This window comes from Rutidosis leptorrhynchoides, chromosome 6, assembly GCF_046630445.1.
Source record: "Rutidosis leptorrhynchoides isolate AG116_Rl617_1_P2 chromosome 6, CSIRO_AGI_Rlap_v1, whole genome shotgun sequence".
NCBI lineage: Eukaryota > Viridiplantae > Streptophyta > Magnoliopsida > Asterales > Asteraceae > Rutidosis > Rutidosis leptorrhynchoides.
Window position 1 is genome coordinate 419,500,058 of NC_092338.1, and position 20,561 is coordinate 419,520,618.

The window sequence follows — 20,561 nt, forward strand, 5'->3', positions numbered from 1 at the left end:
ATTTGAACAGGGCGATAAAGTTTTGTTATTTCAATCTAAGTTTAAATTTTCCGCCGGAAAGCTTAGGTCACGATGGTCCGGTCCATTCGTGGTAAAGAAAGCTTTTCCGGCTGGGCACGTGGAATTGTTAGATAACGAGGGTAGAAGCTTTAAGGTGAATGGTCATCGGTTAAAATTGTATCACGAGGCATTCGATAACACCGAGAGGGAGGTCCTCACCCTCTACCCGAAAGACACATGAACGTGGCATTGAGTCGAGAAAACGACTCGTTAAAAAATCAATTTTGTAAAGTTTGTATTTGTTAGGCAATTTGTGTGTATTTTTGCTTTAATTGGTAAACCATGAAAAATCCCAAAAATAATATAAAACCTGAAAAAAAAATTAAAAAAAAAAAAACTTGTCACGGAACGCGACAAACACCCCCAGAACGCGACAGTTTGATCAGTATGGGACCCCATATGTGTCGCGTTTGAACCTATTTTATCGCGTTTGAGTCGCCTTTGTCGCGGAATGCGACACCTTGTCGCGAAACGCGTCACGTTCAGCAGAATCAGGTTAAATACGTTTTTTCCAGTTTTTTTTTTCATCACCACTTAATTTCTTTCCATCTCTCTCTCGATTTTTCTGTTCTCAATACACCATAACCCATCAATTAAACCTTCGATTTACTCACGAATCTTCATCTAATCCACAATAACAACATGGCTAGGGTATGATTTAACATCTTCTTGCTTGTTTTCATCTTTTTCTCATGTTTAATTTCAATCTTAACTAGGGTTTATGAGAAAAACAAGTGTGGGGGTGTGTTTATGTGTTATTGTTCGATTTTTATTGGAGATTATGTATGCTTAACATGTTATTACTTCGATGTTCATGCCTATTGTTCTATAATTTCATTCTTTGATTTCTAGGGTTCTTAGGTATGATTAATTGGGGGTTTTGAATTTGTGAGTTAAATTGATATGTTTTGAATGTTGTATGATTGTTAGCTGAGTATAAATACCATGAATTCATGCTTGAATTGTATAGATTTTGATTTTGAATTCTAGGGTTCATGTGTAATTGGGAATTTTGACTTGATTGAATAGGTTTGACTCAGTTGACTTTTGGGATTGTGTTTATCAAGTGTTGATGATATGTATGCTATGACTATATGTTTTGATTGTTGATTTATTTGGTTATAGTTACATACCTTGTTGAGAGGATGAAGTTATTGCATTGATGTATGTTGACTTGCTTTGACGTCCATGTTTTGAAATTGCTTGCATGGTTTTGTACTTATGAAAGTTGATAAATTGGTTCTAAATGCATGATAGTTGTTTGAGTTTTATATGATTTATGCTTTTGGAGTGTTTTTAAGTGACCATTAACATTGTGTGCTTTAAGTGTACTTTTGAATGAATGCAGGTTATCGCTAACGTTAACATGTCCTTTGGGATATATCTTTTTGTTTGTCATTGTGTTTGTTTTTCAGACAGGAGGACGTGGTAATGCTAGGGGTGCTTCAAGTTCCGGTACTGCAGCCGGTGCAGCTCAGGAGGTTCAACCGCAACCTCCAATTCCTCAAACAGAATTACATGTGAATTTAAGGTTTAATGGTCGATCGGAGGTTATTAAGCAAAGAAAGGCGGATGTTCAAGAGTTGATTCGGAACGAATTTGAACCGCATCGGGTGGTTGATTGGAATGTTTTGCACCGAGGTGGTTTACATGCTACGGTTATGGAATATTTGCAGTTGGAATGGAGAAGTGCTGTGTATAATGATTGGGTTGCTTTCTTTGGTATTCATGAAGTAGTTTACCGGGAGTTGGTTATTGAATTTTACGCTACATATGTGATGAACCTTCACCCTGAAAACGTTGATGATCCAACGTTTATGACTTTTCAATTGGGTGGAGTTAACCGCTCTATGTCATTATTTCAGTTAGCTACTTGTTTGGGAATTTATACCGATGAAGAACGCACACGAGTTAGTTTTCGAGATTATCTTTGGGGTGCTGAAAGGGTAATTGATATGATTGATCCTCGTGAATTTGATGCAGCTAGAGTTTGGGGGGAGATTGCTTCCGATTCTAAATAGAGCCCGAGTAACTGTCCTTGTGTTAACATCATGGATCTCGCTCTTCATGCAATTCAACGAATGGTTTCGCATACTATTACACATAGAAGAAGTGGGAACGAGAAGGTCTCTTTACCGGACCTTTGGTATGTGAACCAATTCCGAACCAGGACACCTACTTCGGTTGCTTATGGAGTGGCATATTTTCTTAAACATCAGGGTAGTGGACTTCGTTCTACGGGAAGCCCGATTCGAGGTGGTCATTTTATCACGAGGATTGCATCGGTTTTTGAAATTGATAGATCGGATATGGAATGAATTGTTTCTGAAGCAGTTGTGTTAGGAGAAAATGTTTTTCGAGGGGCGAGAGTAATATCTATTGAGCACAGCCAGGTTATTCCATATAGGGTTCGACGTTGTCATCCCCGAGATTCGCAGGGGGCATAGGAGGAGGATGAAGAGATGGCCGAAGGTGGTCAAGATGCAGGTCAAGGTGTCGGGGGTCAGCGGTTTACCAACCGAGATTTAATGGATCAGATGCGTAATATGCAGCTTTATAATGAGGAAACCCGAGCACGCTCGGAGAGTCAGATTGCATATGGCATTAGTGAAAGTGTGTATCATCACGATTGGCATCGACACAACATGGAGCTTGTTTCTCCTAATACCATCTTTACTCCTTATGGCACTCGTATTCCATGGACTCCGGAGTCGACAAGTCCTTATCGGGTATATGATCGCACAGCAGCTCAGGAAGTTTGGGAGGATATGGTTCGACGAAGAGGAGCAGGTTCTAGTTCTCAGTATGATGAAGGTAACCAGGGAGGTCAGTCAGGTGGTGGAGGTCCTTATGGTGGGCAGTATGATGGATGATGGATCTTATGGAGGGTATAACCCTTGGTGATTGGATGCGGGGGTGATCGTGCGGTGACAAGAAAAACAAAACTTTTTAATTTCGTTTATTTGTTTTTATTTGGGATGAATGTAATCTTAATTAGGATGATGGTAATTATTAGTCTTAGACTTAATACGTTGGATTTTAAATGGGGCATTTCGGTACCGTGGTGATACCACCCCATTAATTATGGTTGTGGTATGTATGTTTTTGTTTCAGGTTCCACGGTGGTTGTGCTTTATTATTTTTCAAAGTCTGGCATTAAGTTCAGCACCTTACTTGATTATGATGTTTTGGTGATCGAGTGGATGCCGATGTTCTTATGCTGGCAGTAAGTTCAGCGCCATCGTGCACCGTGTTTCCGTGATCTACGGATCTAAAAATTCGGGTTTTTCTTTTCTTTTCTTTTCCATTTTTCACTATTTTGTCCTCTCCAATTTATTTTTGTTTATCTGATTTCATGTAAATGAGGGCATTACATGATCTTAAGTGTGGGGGGGAGAGATAAATTCTCGCGGATTTTGAAATTTTTTTTGCATGTTTTAATTGCCTAGTGGCCAAAATTTTTGGAATTTTTAAACTTTTTAAGGTTATGATTGAGATGTTTACCCATGAGAGCACCCGTAGTGATTAGAGATTGACTTGGAATTTTTGGTTTTGGCCGGTGAGGTTTATTAGTTTTAAGCAAATTGTTAGTGGTTTGTTAATTATGAATGAACCTTTCTGACCATGACTTAGGAATTTTGAGTATATAAGTGCTTGAGGAAAGACAATTGATGAAAGGTGAAAGTTGAAAAGGGATAAATGTTGGATAAATTTGATTAAAAATATTAAAAATTTAATCTTATTATATCTAGTTTAGTATTTGTTTCAAAAATGACAATGCAACTTATTTGTGTCAAGAAATGAAGAATAACGGTATTTAGGGCTTTAGGGTAAAATGCGAGAAAAATGGTTTAATTAGAGATTAGGATATAAATGGCTTTATATTTTGTATTTATGGCTTTTTAACTCTTTTAAAGAAGTGTTATACTCATAAGTGCTAGGTATGTAAGCTTGAAGAGGAAAAATCACAAATCTCTGACTCCAATGGACCCTTTAAGGGGTGGCTGTTGCTGACTATGGTGTGAATGGTATTGCTTATTGTCATGAGTTAAAGACTTCCTACAACAAATCATTCATTATCATCGATCACATCATTATCCATCCGCTACATCATACATTGCGGGTTCTACAAAGTCACAAATTGAAGACGAGGAAGACATTCAAAGAGAATGTTCATGTTTAAAAAAAAAGCAGAAAAAGCAAAAAAAAATAAAATAAATAAATAATGCTTATGAGATCCGAGCTTAAGTAGTAGTTTCTAAGACTCGAGCCGATAGATCCTTTGGGGTGCTAGATCACCTAACCACCTAAGACCTTTTTCCGGTTTGGGATCGGTTGGTTGAAGGTTCGCTACACGGGTCAAGGACGTTACTATCTCAAGGTAAGGTGATCATCTTTAGATACTCGTCTCATACTTATGCAGCAGTGATCATCTTTGGCTCATGATGTGGGAAATACCTAGTAAGACTAGACCTTGGGAAGAGTTACCTTTGCGGGGTACGTTGGATAAGAGAGATGTGACCAGTATGTGAATAGCTTGCATAATTAGAAATTATCAGCATGAAATGGAATCAAGAGAGTTAAAAAGTTAAATGGATTTCCCTACATAAACACAGGTATGAATCTGTTTATAACTGGATCTTTGATTAAATTGTGAAGTATTGATATTTGCAATAGCGCCTTAAATATTGTTAGTAGGCTATCTTGATGCGAATAAGAGTCATGTTACAAATACTAAACCTTATAACGTAAGATTGTTTTTACCATTTGTAATCATTTTACACCAATTGTTATCCGAGTTATATCTACCTCATTAACAAACACAGTCGTAGAAACAACCTGAAAATGTGTGTTTCTTTTGACACGATGTGTAGGAATTTGAATGTTTATTGGCGATTAGTTATTGAGGTTGGAAAGTTAAGTCTTAAGGGTTGATTGATGCAAAGAAAAGAAGGATATTGAAAGCCTAGTAATGTGATTTTTAGGGGAAGTTAAGTGAAAAGAGTTTAGGCTTTGAGATGAAAGGTTTGTGTTAAGAAGTAAAGTTGTGGAAACTTTTGGAGTTTGAGTTCTCAACCCAAATTGTCTTTACATCTCAATTCATGACTTAGAAAGAATGTTTTATGAAAATTTGTTTGCGATAAGGGCCACTTAGGATATTGTTTTTGAAATGTGTTTGAATGAAAATGGGGGGAGAAGGGGGGTGCGTTTGATGGTTTGTATGTTGTTTTATAAGTGACAGGAATGTGAGGAATTGTTTTGTGAGGAAATAAGCTTATTCGTGAAAAGATGAAGAGTACGAGAGCTTGTGGAGGATTGACTTGAAGGCTTGAATCTTGCGGAAATTTGTTGAAGATTATACTACAATTATTGGTTCGAGATTGACTTGCTTGAGGACAAGCAAGGTTCAAGTGTGGGGGATTTTGATAACGCCGTTTTCATACATATATTTTGGGCGTTATCTTGTTCCATTTGCTAGAATTTTGAAGACTTTGATTAAGATGCCGATTTATTTGAGTTTAAAATGAAGAAAGTGTCAAGATATGGTTCGTTGGCTCATTATTGTTGATTTTATTGAAGATATAGCCAAAACGAAGTTAGAGTTGAAGATAAACGTGCCTCGGGTGAAAAAATCAGTTTCCATCGCTTCAGGATGAGGTTTATCGCGTTTTGGTCATCATGATACGTGATGAAGTGCATCAGAACACAACATGAAAAAAGGGCATTCTGACCATTCTGTCGCGTTTCAATGGGCATTGTCGCGTCCTGGTCATCGCGTATCGTGATGTTGTTATCGCGGATCGCGATGGGTTGTCGCGGATCGCTACTTGGGTCCGTTCCAGCTGTTTTTCCAGCTCCTATAAATAGACGAATTTTACCCCAATTTAGGGCATGCAGTTTTATTTACGAATTTTCTTTCACAGCAACATTAGTTACGAATTTCTTTGTCTTTCTTCATTATTTTACAAGGGTTTAAGCTACAATATCATTCTTGGTTAGTTTAATCTTTATATTAACTTTTATTACTTTTATTAATTTGTTCTTCATTCAATTCAATGATTATGTTTAATTGTTCTTCTTATTTATTTGTTATTTGCTTTACCATGAGTAGCTAAATATTTAGTATTCGCTTAGATTGATGGATTGCGATCTTTTGGTTAACAACAATTAATTAAAATTACATAATTTTATGTCTAGCTAAGATCCACCGTTATTAAAGCTTATTGATTGTTAGATCACGGAAGTTATCGATTAACTAACGACAGTTAAATTGATTAATAGCTTTTACTAGATTATTGAACGTGAGTAATTTAGGAATACGTGAGATTTTATGAGGGACACCAATAATAAAATTAATCGTATAGTGGTTGAGCTTGAAATTAGTTGCAATAATTGTGAGGTTGTAAGGGACACCAAACCAACCTAAGTTAGATTATAATCTTGAGTAATATCATTGTGAATTGGTTAGTAACTCTAGGTTAACGACAGTTATACTTAGGTTGCTAGTCTTAAACTGTAGGAATCGACAGATAAATACAGTGTCACATCATTGTAATTGTTTAATTAACGGGTTTAAACGAGCAATCCTAGCCTAGGAAATTGAATCTAAGTGGATACGTTTGCTTCTTATTGAGTTAAGTTTAATTTACTTTCGCGTTTAATCAGTTTTACAACAAAACTCCCCTTTTTAAATCTTAGAATAATTAATAGTTCAAGTTTTCAATTACCTGCTCTCTGTGGAACGAATTGGTCAAATACTTGTTTAATTACTACACGAACTGGTTATAGTTGCCTGTATTGTGTGATAATCGATAGGTATTTAGCTAATAATTTAGAGTACGAATAACACATGCTCGTAGCATGTCTTCAAGCGTTTGTATCATCCTTTCACTCTGCCCATCAGTTTGTGGATGATAGGCAATACTCATGTCTAGACGAGTTCCTAATGCTTGCTGTAATGTCTGCCAGAATCTAGAAATAAATCTGCCATCCCTATCAGAGATAATAGAGATTGGTATTCCATGTCTGGAGATGACTTCCTTCAAATACAGTCGTGCTAACTTCTCCATCTTGTCATCTTCTCTTATTGGCAGGAAGTGTGCTGATTTGGTGAGACGATCAACTATTACCCAAATAGTATCAAAACCACTTGCAGTCCTTGGCAATTTAGTGATGAAATCCATGGTAATGTTTTCCCATTTCCATTCCGGGATTTTGGGTTGTTGAAGTAGACCTAATGGTTTCTGATGCTCAGCTTTAACCTTAGAACACGTCAAACATTCTCCTACGTATTTAGCAACATCGGCTTTCATACCCGGCCACCAAAAATGTTTCTTGAGATCCTTGTACATCTTCCCCATTCCAGGATGTATTGAGTATCTGGTTTTATGAGCTTCTCTAAGTACCATTTCTCTCATATCTCCAAATTTTGGTACCCAAATTCTTTCAGCCCTATACCGGATTCCGTCTTCCCGAATATTAAGATGCTTCTCCGATCCTTTGGGTATTTCATCCTTTAAGTTTCCCTCTTTTAAAACTCCTTGTTGCTCCTCCTTTATTTGAGTAGTAAGGTTAGTGTGAATCATTATATTCATAGATTTTACATGAATGGGTTCTCTGTCCTTTCTGCTCAAGGCGTCGGCTACCACATTTGCCTTTCCCGGGTGATAACGAATCTCAAAGTCGTAATCATTCAACAATTCAATCCATCTGCGCTGCCTCATGTTCAGTTGTTTCTGATTAAATATGTGTTGAAGACTTTTGTGGTCGGTATATATAATACTTTTGACCCCATATAAATAGTGCCTCCAAGTCTTTAATGCAAAAACAACCGCGCCTAATTCCAAATCATGCGTCGTATAATTCTGCTCGTGAATCTTCAATTGTCTAGACGCATAAGCAATTACTTTCATTCGTTGCATTAATGCACAACCGAGACCTTGCTTTGAGGCGTCACAATATATCACAAAATCATCATTCCCTTCAGGTAATGACAACATAGGTGTCATAGTTAACTTTTTCTTCAACAATTGAAACGCTTTTTCTTGTTCATCCTTCCATTCAAATTTCCTCCCTTTATGCGTTAATGCAGTCAAGGGTTTTGCTATTTTGGAAAAATCTTGGATGAATCTCCTGTAATAACCAGCTAGCCCTAAAAATTGGCGTATGTGTTTCAGAGTTTTCGGGGTTTTCCACTTTTCAACGGTTTCAATCTTTGTTGGATCCACCTGAATACCTTCTTTGTTTACTATTTGACCGAGGAATTGAACTTCTTCCAACCAAAATGCACACTTTGAAAACTTAGCGTACAGTTTTTCTTTTCTCAGCAACTCTAGCACTTTTCTCAAATGTTCTTCGTGCTCTTGATCATTCTTCGAGTAAATAAGTATGTCATCGATGAAAACAATGACAAAATTGTCAAGATATGGCCCACACACTCGGTTCATGAGGTCCATGAACACAGCTGGTGCGTTAGTCAATCCAAAAGACATAACCATAAACTCTTAATGACCGTAACGCATCTTAAAAGCAGTCTTTGGAATATCATCCTCCTTCACCCGCATTTGATGATATCCAGAACATAAATCGATCTTCGAATAAACAGACAAGCCTTGTAGTTGATCAAATAAGTCCTCGATTCTCGGTAATGGGTAACGGTTCTTGATGGTAAGTTTGTTCAACTCTCGGTAGTCGATACACAACCTGAATGTACCATCTTTCTTCTTGACAAACAGAACAGGAGCTCCCCATGGTGATGTACTTGGTCGAATGAAACCACACTCTAAAAGTTCCTGTAACTGACTTTGTAATTCTTTCATTTCGCAGGGTGCGAGTATGTATGGAGCATGAGCTATTGGTGCAGCTCCTGGTACAAGGTCTATTTGAAATTCAACGGATCGATGTGGGGGTAATCCCGGTAATTCTTTCGGAAATACATCGGAAAATTCTTTTGCGACGGGAACATCACTGATGTTCTTTTCTTCATGTTTAACTTCCTCGATGTGTTCTAGAATGACATAACAACCTTTTCTTATTAGTTTTTGCGCCTTCAAACTACTAATAAGATTTAACTTCGCGTTGTTCTTTTCTCCGTACACCATTAAAGGTTTTCCTTTTTTACGCATAATGTGAATCGCATTTTTGTAACAAACGACCTCTGCTCTCACCTTTTTCAACCAGTCCATGCCAATTATTACGTCAAAACTCCCTAACTCGACTGGTATTAAATAAATTTTAAACGTTTCATCCCCCAGTTTAATTTCTCTCTCCCGACATATATTATCTGCTGAAATTAATTTACCGTTTGCTAATTCGAGTAAAAATTTACTATCCAAAGGTGTCAATGGGCAACTTAATTTAGCACAAAATTCTCTACTCATATAGCTTCTATCCGCACCCGAATCAAATAAAACATAAGCAGATTTATCGTCAATAAGAAACGTACCCGTAGCAAGCTCCGGGTCTTCATGTGCTTCTGCCGCTTTAATATTGAAAACTCTTCCACGGCCCTGCCCATTAGTATTCCCCTAATTTGGGAAATTTCTAATAATGTGGCCCGGTTTTCCACATTTATAACAAACAACTTTGGTATTACTTGCTCCGACACTATTCGTTTCGGCATTACTTGTTCCGACATTATTTGTTCCTTTAGTTCTGTTAAACTTTGGTTCGTAGACCTCACACTTTGTCGCGCTATGACCATTTCTTTTACACCTGTTGCAAAATGTCGTGCAAAACCCCTGATGATTTTCTTCACACCTATGACATGGCTATTTTTGGTTTTTGTTGCCGTTATTGTTATTAAGGTTGTTGTTGGGATTGTTATTGTTGTTGAAACGGTTGTTGTAGTTGTTGTTATTGTTGGGATGTTTGTTGTAGTTATTGTTAGGATTGCGGTTATTGTTGCGATTGTTGTTGCGGTTGTTGGGATAGTTGTTGCGATTGTGGTTGTAATTGTTGTTGTTGTTGTTGTACTGGTGACTCTTGTCACTGTTTTCCTCCCACTTCCTCTTGAGTTGTTTCATGTTGGCTTCTTCGGCCGCCTGCTCTTTAATTCTTCCCTCAATCTGATTTATGAGTTTATGAGCCATTCGACTTGCCTTCTGTATAGAAGCGGGCTCGTGTGAACTCACATCTTCTTGAATCCTTACTGGTAACCCTTTTACAAACGCGTCGATCTTCTCTTCTTCATCTTCGAATGCTCCCGGACACAATAGGCACAACTCTGTGAATCGTCGTTCATATGTGGTAACGTCGAACCCTTGTGTTCGTAACTCTCTAAGTTCTGCCTTGAGTTTATTGACTTCGTTTCTAGGACGGTACTGCTCGTTCATCAATTGCTTGAATGCCGACCACGGTAGTGCGTAAGCAGCATTTTGTCCTACCTGTTCAAGATAGGTGTTCCACCACGTTAACGCAGTACCTGTGAATGCGTAGCGTACTTAACTTTGTCCTCTTCAGTACACTTACTTATGGCAAACACCGATTCGACTTTCTCGATCCACCGTTTCAATCCAATTGGTCCTTCGGTTCCATCAAATTCCAAAGGTTTGCAGGCAGTGAATTCTTTGTAGGAGCATCCTACACGATTTCTTGCACCGTTAGCTGCATTGCTAGATTCAGAGTTATTGTTGGTATGTAGCGCAGCCTGTACTGCGGCTATGTTTGCAGCAAGAAAGGTACAAAATTCCTCTTCGCTCATATTCATGGTGTGTCGAGTAGTCGGTGCCATTTCCTTCAAAATAGCCAACTGAATCGAGTTAATCATATAGAATATTAAGAGTAGTCAATAGTATTTCGTAGCATAATATGAACTCATTTATAAAAGCTTTTTCTTCATATTAGCATTTTATAAGTTTAAATTCGGGTACTACCTACCCGTTAAGTTCATACTTAGTAGCTAATATACAATTCAACTACTACAATTCCATATGAAAAACTGATTATAATAATATATCACATACAATATTCTTCAAACTTACAACTTCGCTATATTACATATAACATGAAATATAGTACACTATGATACAGGACAGTTTTGAAGATGAATCTAGTTAATACGCAAGTTGTTCAGCAAAGGAAATAAAGACATGTAATTCATAAGTCCAGAAACAAGTCATGCATTCTGGTTTTACTAAGACGACTTCCCATCCTTGGTCTTGTGGAAAATAACCGTTATGACCATTGGCTAGGCAGCATGTTGTAATGTCGTAAAAAGGATGAGGGTTTCATAATTTCCAACAGCACCGTAATAATCTAAAAACCTTGTTTCTCACCCCAACTACTGAATCCGTCACTTGTGGGAAGGTTTTTTTTAAAAGTTGCAATCCGATGTTCTTTTTCTCACTTTGGTAAGAAGCTAACATCACTAACTCGTAAGCATAACATGCTTCTTAATGTTGCATGTTAGAAGCTCTTTCTAATTCACGAAATCCTATGTTGGGATATGTTGAGTCAAAATAGGTTCTTAACCCGTAGCGTAAAATTGCATTTGGGTTCCCCGCATTTAATGCTTTAAAGAAAACACGGCGTAACTTACGGTCTCCCCAATGTGATATACCTCACCTATCAAAGGAAAGCCTTTTATAAACTAAGGCATTTCTGGAAAATCTTTCAAATGTCTGACAAGTTAATTTCGCCATAACTAAATGTGCTGATGAATTCTGACCGACTCTAGACAAGATTTCCTCAATCATATCCTCTGGTAGGTCTTCTAAAATATTCGGTTGTCTACCCTTAACGTCCATTTTGTTTTTATACTGTAAAATAGACAAGGATTAGATTCGTTAAAAATAATTAACAAACAATACAAGCAATTTTTACATAGAACATAAAAGTACAAGCACACTACAATACATATAATACACAATATGATTACAACCCTCTAATCTGAATCACTGGTTTCTTCTTCTTCGGACTTGGTTCATTTTCCTAATTTTCTAGGAATATATGGTGTTCCTCTAATACGAGCCGTCGTTTTTCATAATGGTTTAGAAAAACCTGGTGGTTTAGAGGTTCCCGGGTCATTGTTACATTTTAGGAAATACGGATGTTGTCGATACATATAAAGTTCATCGGGGTTGGAATCGGGTTTATCTATTTTTATACCTTTTCCCTTATTATTTTCTTTTGCTTTATTAAATTGGGTCGAGGTAATTTCTATAACATCATCGGAATCCTCATCGGGATCCGATTAATCAGAAAATTGGTAATCTTCCCAATATTTTGCTTCCTCAGCGGAAACACCATTGACCATTATTAACTTTTGTCCGTTGGTTGAGGATTTTCTTTTATTTAATCGATTTACTATATGTATCAATATTTCTTCCTCCGGAACCTCTTCTTCTTCTGGTTCCTCCTCTTCCGATTCCTCCTCTTCTGGTTCCTCTGCTTCCGGTTCCTCCTCTTCTGGTTCCTCTTCGGGAATTTGTGAATCTTCCCAAAATATATTCGACTCTTCATTATTATTATGTGAATCAATGGGATTTGTACTAGAGGTAGACATCTATCACACAATATCAAACACGTTAAGAGATTAATATATCACATAATATTTACATGTTAATAATATATAGTTTCCAACAAAAAATGTTAAGCGATCGTTTTTGAAGAAAAATACGGTCGAAGTTCAGACTCACTAATGCATCCTAACAAACTCGATAAGACACACTAATGCAATTTTCTGGTTCTCTAAGACCAACGCTCGAATACCAACTAAAATACAGTGGGGACAACCACCGTCCCACCCAGTGCCTTCCCAGCTAACCGCCTGGTGACCACTGAGTGTACCTCAGATATTGATTTTAGGGCCTGCCTCTCGGCTACGGCCAACCCTCGTAAGGGATCGCAAGGAGTAAGAGCCAATGCTTCATCACAGATAACACTATGAGAACCTCCTTTACGACTAACCCGCCACACATGGACAACGTTATACCAGCTCTGATGCCAACTGAAATGTCCCGTTCATATTGATTTTAAACGTTCCATATTAATTGATTTCGTCGCGAGGTTTTGACCTCTATATGAGACGTTTTTCAAAGACTGCATTCATTTTTAAAACAATCATAACCTTTATTTTATCTATAAAGGTTTAAAAAGCATTACGTAGATTATCAAATAATGATAATCTAAAATATACCGTTTACACACGACCATTACATAATAGTTTACAATAAGAATATATTACATCAAAAATAAGTTTCTTGAATGCAGTTTTTACATAATATCATACAAGCATGGACTCCAAATCTTGTCCTTATTTTAGTATGCAACAGCGAAAGCTCTTAATAATCACCTGAGAATAAACATGCTTAAAACGTCAACAAAAATGTTGGTGAGTTACAGGTTTAACCTATATATTATCAAATCATAATAATAGACCACAAGATTTCATATTTCAATATACATCCCATACATAGAGATAAAATTCATTCATATGGTGAACACCTGGTAACCGACATTAACAAGATGCATATAAGAATATCCCCTATCATTCCGAGAAATCCTTCGGACATGATAAAAACGAATTCGAAGTACTAAAGCATCCGGTACTTTGGATGGGGTTCGTTAGGCCCAATAGATCTATCTTTAGGATTCGCGTCAATTAGTAGATCGGTTTACTAATTCTTAGGTTACCAAGCAAAAGGGGCATATTCGGCTTCGATCATTCACCCATATAATGTAGTTTCAATTACTTGTGTCTATTTCGTAAAACATTTATAAAACTGCATGTATTCTCATCCCAAAATATTCGATTTTAAAAGTGAGACTATAACTCGCTTTCACAGATTTTTACTTCGTCAAGAAGTAAGGTTTGGCCACTGGTCGATTCACGAACCTATAAAAAATATGTACATATATATCAAAGTATGTTCAAAATATATTTACAACATTTTTAATACGTTTTAATGTTTTAAGTTTATTAAGTCAGCTGTCCTCGTTAGTAACCTACAACTAGTTGTCCACAATTAGATGTATAGAAATAAATCGATATATATTATCTTGAATTAATCCACGACCCAGTGTATACACGTCTCATGCTAGATCACAACTCAAAGTATATATATTTTTGGAATCAACCTCAACCCTGTATAGCTAACTCCAACATTACTGCATATAGAGTGTCTATGGTTGTTCCAAATAATATATATAGATGGGTCGATATGATATGTCAAAACATTTGCATGCGTGTCTATGGTATCCCAAGATTACATAATATATTAGAATACATGTATAATACAATATAAGTTAGCTAGGATATGATTAATATAAATTTGTTACCAATTTTCACGTAGATACAACAAGCAAAAATATCCAATCTTGTTTTACCCATAACTTCTTCGTTTTAAATCCGTTTTGAGTGTTTCAAGTTGCTATGGTTTCATATTGAACTTAAGTTTATGAATCTAAACATAAAAAGTATAAGTTTATAGTCAGAAATATAGGTTACAAGTCGTTTTTGTAAAGGTAGTCATTTCAGTCGAAAGAATGACGTCTAGATGACCATTTTTGAAAACATACTTCCACTTTGAGTTTAACCATGATTTTTGGATATAGTTTCATGTTCATAAGAAAAATCATTTTCCCAGAATAACAACTTTTAAATCAAAGTTTATCATAGTTTTTAATTAACTAACCCAAAACAGCCCGCGGTGTTACTACGACGGCGTATATCCGGTTTTACGGTGTTTTTCGTGTTTTCCGGTTTTAAATCATTAAGTTAGCATATCATATAGATATAGAACATGTGTTTAGTTGATTTTAAAAGTCAAGTTAGAAGGATTAACTTTTGTTTGCGAACAAGTTTAGAATTAACTAAACTATGTTCTAGTGATTACATGTTCAAATCTTCGAATAAGATAGTTTTATATGTATGAATCGAATGATGTTATGAACATTATTACTACCTCAAGTTTAGTAGGTAAACCTACTGAAAGTGACAAGAAATGATCTAGCTTCAAAGGATCTTGGATAGCTTGAAAGTTCTTGAAGTAGAATCATGACACAAAAACAAGTTCAAGTAAGATTATCACTCGAATTAAGATAGTTATATTTATAGGAATTGAATCAAAGTTTATATATGAGTATTAACTTGATTTATAATGATATCTTACTGTAAACAACAAGGATTTCTTGAGGTTGGATGATCACTTTACAAGATTGGAAGTGAGCTAGTAAACTTGGAAGTATTCTTGATTTTATGAAACTAGAACTTGTAGAATTTATGAAGAACACTTAGAACTTGAAGATGGAACTTGAGAGAGATCAATTAGATGAAGAAAATTGAAGAATTAAAGTGTTTGTAGGTGTTTTTGGTCGTTGGTATATGGATTAAATATAAAGGATGTGTAATTTTGTTTACACGTAAATAAGTCATGAATGATTACTAATATTTTTGTAATTTTATGAGATATTTCATGCTAGTTGCCAAATGATGGTTCCCACATGTGTTAGGTGACTCACATGGGCTGCTAAGAGCTGATAATTAGAGTGTATATACCAATAGTACATACATCTAAAAGCTGTGTATTGTACGAGTACGAATACGGGTGTATACGAGTAGAATTGTTGATGAAACTGAACGAGGATGTAATTGTAAGCATTTTTGTTAAGCAGAAGTATTTTGATAAGTGTCTTGAAGTCTTTCAAAAGTGTATGAATACATATTAAAACACTACATGTATATACATTTTAACTGAGTCGTTAAGTCATCGTTAGTCGTTACATGTAAATGTTGATTTGAAACCTTTAAGTTAACGATCTTGTTAAATGTTGTTAACCCATTGTTTATTAAATCAAATGAGATGTTAAATTATTACATTATCATGATATCATGATGTATTAATATATCTTAATATGATATATATACATTAAATGTCGTTACAACGATAATCGTTACATATATGTCTCGTTTCAAAATCATTAAGTTAGTAGTCTTGTTTTTATATATGTAGTTCATTATTAATATACTTAATGATATGTTTACTTATCATAATATCATGTTAACTATATATATATATCCATATATATGTCATCATATAGTTTTTACAAGTTTTAACGTTCGTGAATCACCGGTCAACTTGGATGGTCAAATGTCTATATGAAACCAATTTCAATTAATCAAGTCTTAACAAGTTTGATTGCTTAACATGTTGAAAACACTTAATCATGTAAATAACAATTTCATTTAATATATATAAACATGGAAAAGTTCGGATCACTACAGATGGCACTATTATTGGGGACACTTTGGTGGTGGGGAAGGTTTTGCATTTGATTATGGAGGATGGACCTCGTTTTGGGCTACATCTCAACGTTGAAAAAACTGAAATTTTCTGGCCTACGGAGGACCCTCGCAGCAGGCAAGTAGGTGTCTTTCCTCCTAATATTGCTCGACCTTTAAATGGTGTTAAGTTGCTTGGGGCCCCCGCAAGTTCCGATCCTGGTTTTAGTAGTGAACTAGTGATGCAAATGGTGACCAAGTCCATTGCGCTTATGGATAAGGTTGCTAAGCTTGATGATCCTCAGTGTGAGTTGTTGTTGCTTAGGGCATGTACGGGAGTTTCTAAACTCTACTTTACCTTGCGTACTTGTCCTCCTAGTATATTTGAGGCGGCTCAACGCGCTTTCGATGGAGCCCTTCGATCTTCCTTAGAGCGTATTGTTACTGCTTCAGGGCCTGGGTTTGGTGATTGGCAGTGGCGGCTTGCCGCCTTGCCATTTGCATTCGGAGGGCTTGGTGTTTATTCTGCGGGAGATGTTCGTCATTATGCTTTTCTGGCTTCTCGATTACAGTCTGCTGGGTTGCAGACCAAGCTCCTACGTCATGCGGGTATTGTTGGTCTTGGTCGTGCTTTTGAAGATGCATTGGGTCTGTTTAATAAAACGGTTGGGTTTGATATTTTAGGTAATCCGAGTGAGGTCGCTGCCCCAATACTCATGAAGAAATTGGCAGATGTTTATTTCACAAAGGTTACCGCTTCAGCAGAATCCTCTTTTTCGTTATCTCCCCGACAATCGGCCTTATGGAAATCACAGCAGGGTGATCACACCTCTGATTGGCTAAGGGCAGTCCCTATTTTGGGGTTGGGTCAGACGATGAACGCAAAGACTTACTGATGTGTGTTGTGCTACCGGTTGGGTGTTCCATTGTTCTCTATCTCGACGGCATGCTCTGCCTGTTCAAGGGTTTTTACTGGGGATATTTTCGGGGATCACGCGGTGTCTTGTGCTGGTGTGGTGGGTATTAAGCATCGACATAATGTTGTTCGGGATTCCCTTGTTGATGTTTGTTATCGATCTGGGATTTCAGCGAGAAAGGAGGTTGACATTGGGTTGTCTGGAGAGAACGACAGGGCCCTCAGACCTGCAGATGTGTTACTTTATTCCTGAGATTGTGGTCGCGATGTTTGTGTTGACTTGACAGGGTCTTCTCCTTTGACACAGTCTGGGCTTTTTGACTTTGTCCCTGGACGTGCTGTGGTTGATGCGGCTCGTCGGAAGCGGGTCAAGTACGGATCTAGCTGTCAGGTGATTGGTTATGGTTTCATTCCTTTCTCATTTTCTTCCCTTGGGGAATTAGAAAAGGAGGCTGTTTCTTTGCTAAAGCGGGTTCAGAAGAGTTCGATGGCGCAAGATATTGGTGCCGGTGCTGCTGCTCATATTTTTACTAGGATAGGTTTTGCTATTGCTAGAGGTGTGGGGCTCAGATTGTCTCTAGGCTTCCCACTAATTTTTTGTAAGTTTAAAAACTTTTAAGTTTATAATAATAATAATAATAATAATAATAATAATAATAATAATAATAATAATAATAATAATTTACTATTTTTATCATATTATTTGTTTTTGAGATCACTTTTGTAACGCGTCTTTTGCAACTTGCATGGAATGTGTGGATTCCCGTCATAATGCCTTTAAATTTTATGACTAAGATATACCTGGATGCTAACAGTAAACTTGTTACTTACTTTTTGTCACATTTAGTTTATTTTAGATATAATATATAATATAATATATAAATAAATAATTTAATTATTTAAGGACTAAATAAAGTAAAAAATCTCACGCATATTAAATGGAAAAGCAAAATCATTGGATAATAATAATTTAAGATAAGCTCTGATTAAATCCTCAGGCCGATATATATATACACGGATCGTTTTCATCAAACCGAAAAAAAAAAAAAAAAAATCAAGAAATTAACATCCTAGCGAAGCTTTATTAACGGCATCAATCAATAGTATTTATGAGATTGATCCAATAATTCACTTTCATAAATTGTCGACAATCGAAGCTTAAACGATCGAATTCGAACAGACAATCGAGCTTTCCTTGACGAATATCTTTGCATTTTACGTATCGATCCAGATCTCGAAACTCCTAAACTCGAAGACGCCATTTGTTGCTGCTCAAACAATCGCTTATTTTGGGCTTCTTCATCAACCATCACATTAATCTTACTCGTTTGCATCACAACAAAAGGAGAAATCTTCGATTTATTCTTCCTTTTCCTTGAAGATGACGTAATAATTTTAGAATTTGCTTTTGCATTCATGGCCGCACTGGCTTTAACTGCCAGTGCTGCCATTTCAGAAGCAGTAAGAAGTCCTCGAAGTTTTGAAATCGGTAACACGAAATAAATTTGGCCGGCATCAAGCTCTTCTTGCTCATCTAAAGGTGTAATGTGCTCGTTGTAAGATAAATTATCCGAGTTACAAATAAAGAAATTAGTAGTAGCACCGGTTTCAACTTCTGATTGAAGAACGTCAGAAACTGAAACCGGAGTTGAATATGGTCGTAAATCACCTTTAGGTGATATTACGAACGCCGAATTGGGTCGGGTCGTAATGGACTCGCCACCTGATGAGAAACAAGCACCCATTTGTGATTGAGAACGTTTTGATTTTGTAAGATATTATTTTTTTAAATTGTGGTATTTGAGAGAAAAATAGAATAAAAAGTGCGACAATCGGATATATATAGGAGAAGATATGGAGAGGCTTGATAGTTGCTTTTTATGAATTGACTAATCAGTTACGGAGTAATTTTGATTTTATTACTTTCCTTTTTTGAATAAAGGGAGATTGGATTGGATGGATAGGTGCTAAATAAGCAATGACGCGTGAATAGGGGTTGAATTAGATCATGTGAACGTGGTCAACAAGTTAGCGGGTCCCAAAGTTTTTCTTCACATTTAGTCACGGATGATTCTTTTGTGTTACCACCAGGTACGACTACTAGTTTTATAATCAAAGTTGACTTCTTTTGTATGCTTCACCATTTTTATATGTTGAGATATTGAAATTGAAATTTTACATGAAAAGAAAAGAAATTGATTTTTTTAGTAAGTTTATTTGTGACCAAAGATTTTGGTTTTAGGAAAGTTGTTTGTTTGAAGTTTAGGTTAACTTTTGCAACAATGTTGGAACGCGAGAAGGAAAGTTCCTACGCGATGGCGAAGAGTAAGGTCGCGGTCGCGAACCCTAGCTTGGCCAGCAATTTGTTTCTATATTTCGTTTTGCCCTATATAATGTAAACTCGATCTCTTGTAATTGCGTGCACGAATTTACCCACCTAATATCATTTGTGTCGTTTATCCTAATTTTTATCATTTTATACTTTAGCTATTTCGTTTGTCGTTCGTGAGTTATGCTTTGGGATTGACGATATCACAATCACGTTTTTGTTATGGTCCAATGCCGAATACAATGTTGTGATTTTTTACAATGTTGTTAACATTTAATTACAATATTGTTACTGACAGAATTGAGAATTCGTATATAGTGTAACAACATGTACAACATATAAGTTTAAGAGTCCATCATTTTCTAAAACCAATTGGTGATAGAGGGATTTTCCCTTAGCCTTATATACATACATTTGTTTTTGTTCATGACCGATGTGGGATAACTTTCCAACACGCCCCCTCACATCGAGGCGTATAACGGTTGTAGAGATGGCGGCAAGAGAAGAAGAGAAGAAGGCCTGACTCAATCTCTTTGTAGCGACGGCGGCACACTCATGGGGGCCTGACTTGGACTCGCTTTGTAAAACCGTTTACCTAAGCTCTGATACCATGACAGAATTAATAAATCGTATAGTCTAACAACATGCACAACACATAAGTTCAAGAGTCCATACTTTCCTAACAACATGCACAACATGCACAACTGTGATGACCCGAAAATTTCTGACCAAATTTAAACTTAATCTTTGTATGATTAACATTTCCGATACGATAAGCAAAGTCTGTAAAACTGAATCTCAAAATTTTTGAACTACTTTTATATATTTAAATACCCTTCGGTTTTTTTCCGACGATTCGCGAACAATTATATGTAAATAGATACATATATACTATAACTTGAAAAGGTAACAATGTATTAATTATTTGATACCATACATTAAACTTATTAGTTTAAATATCTATTTGAATATATATGATAAGTTGAAATATTTATTATTAAAATTTATTTATAAATAACTTCCAATGTGTATTT

General features: G+C 36.3%; 1 protein-coding gene across 1 annotated transcript; it reads right to left on the reverse strand.

Moving 5' to 3' along the window:
* Positions 1–18,132: 18,132 nt before the first annotated feature.
* Positions 18,133–18,995, reverse strand: LOC139855976 (uncharacterized). The gene is made up of 2 exons (XM_071845211.1): positions 18,868–18,995; positions 18,133–18,732 (listed from the first exon to the last, which is right to left on the reverse strand). The coding sequence occupies exons 1-2, from the start codon at positions 18,941–18,943 to the stop codon at positions 18,296–18,298; spliced, it is 513 nt and encodes a 170-aa protein (XP_071701312.1). The 5' UTR covers positions 18,944–18,995; the 3' UTR covers positions 18,133–18,295.
* Positions 18,996–20,561: the final 1,566 nt, after the last annotated feature.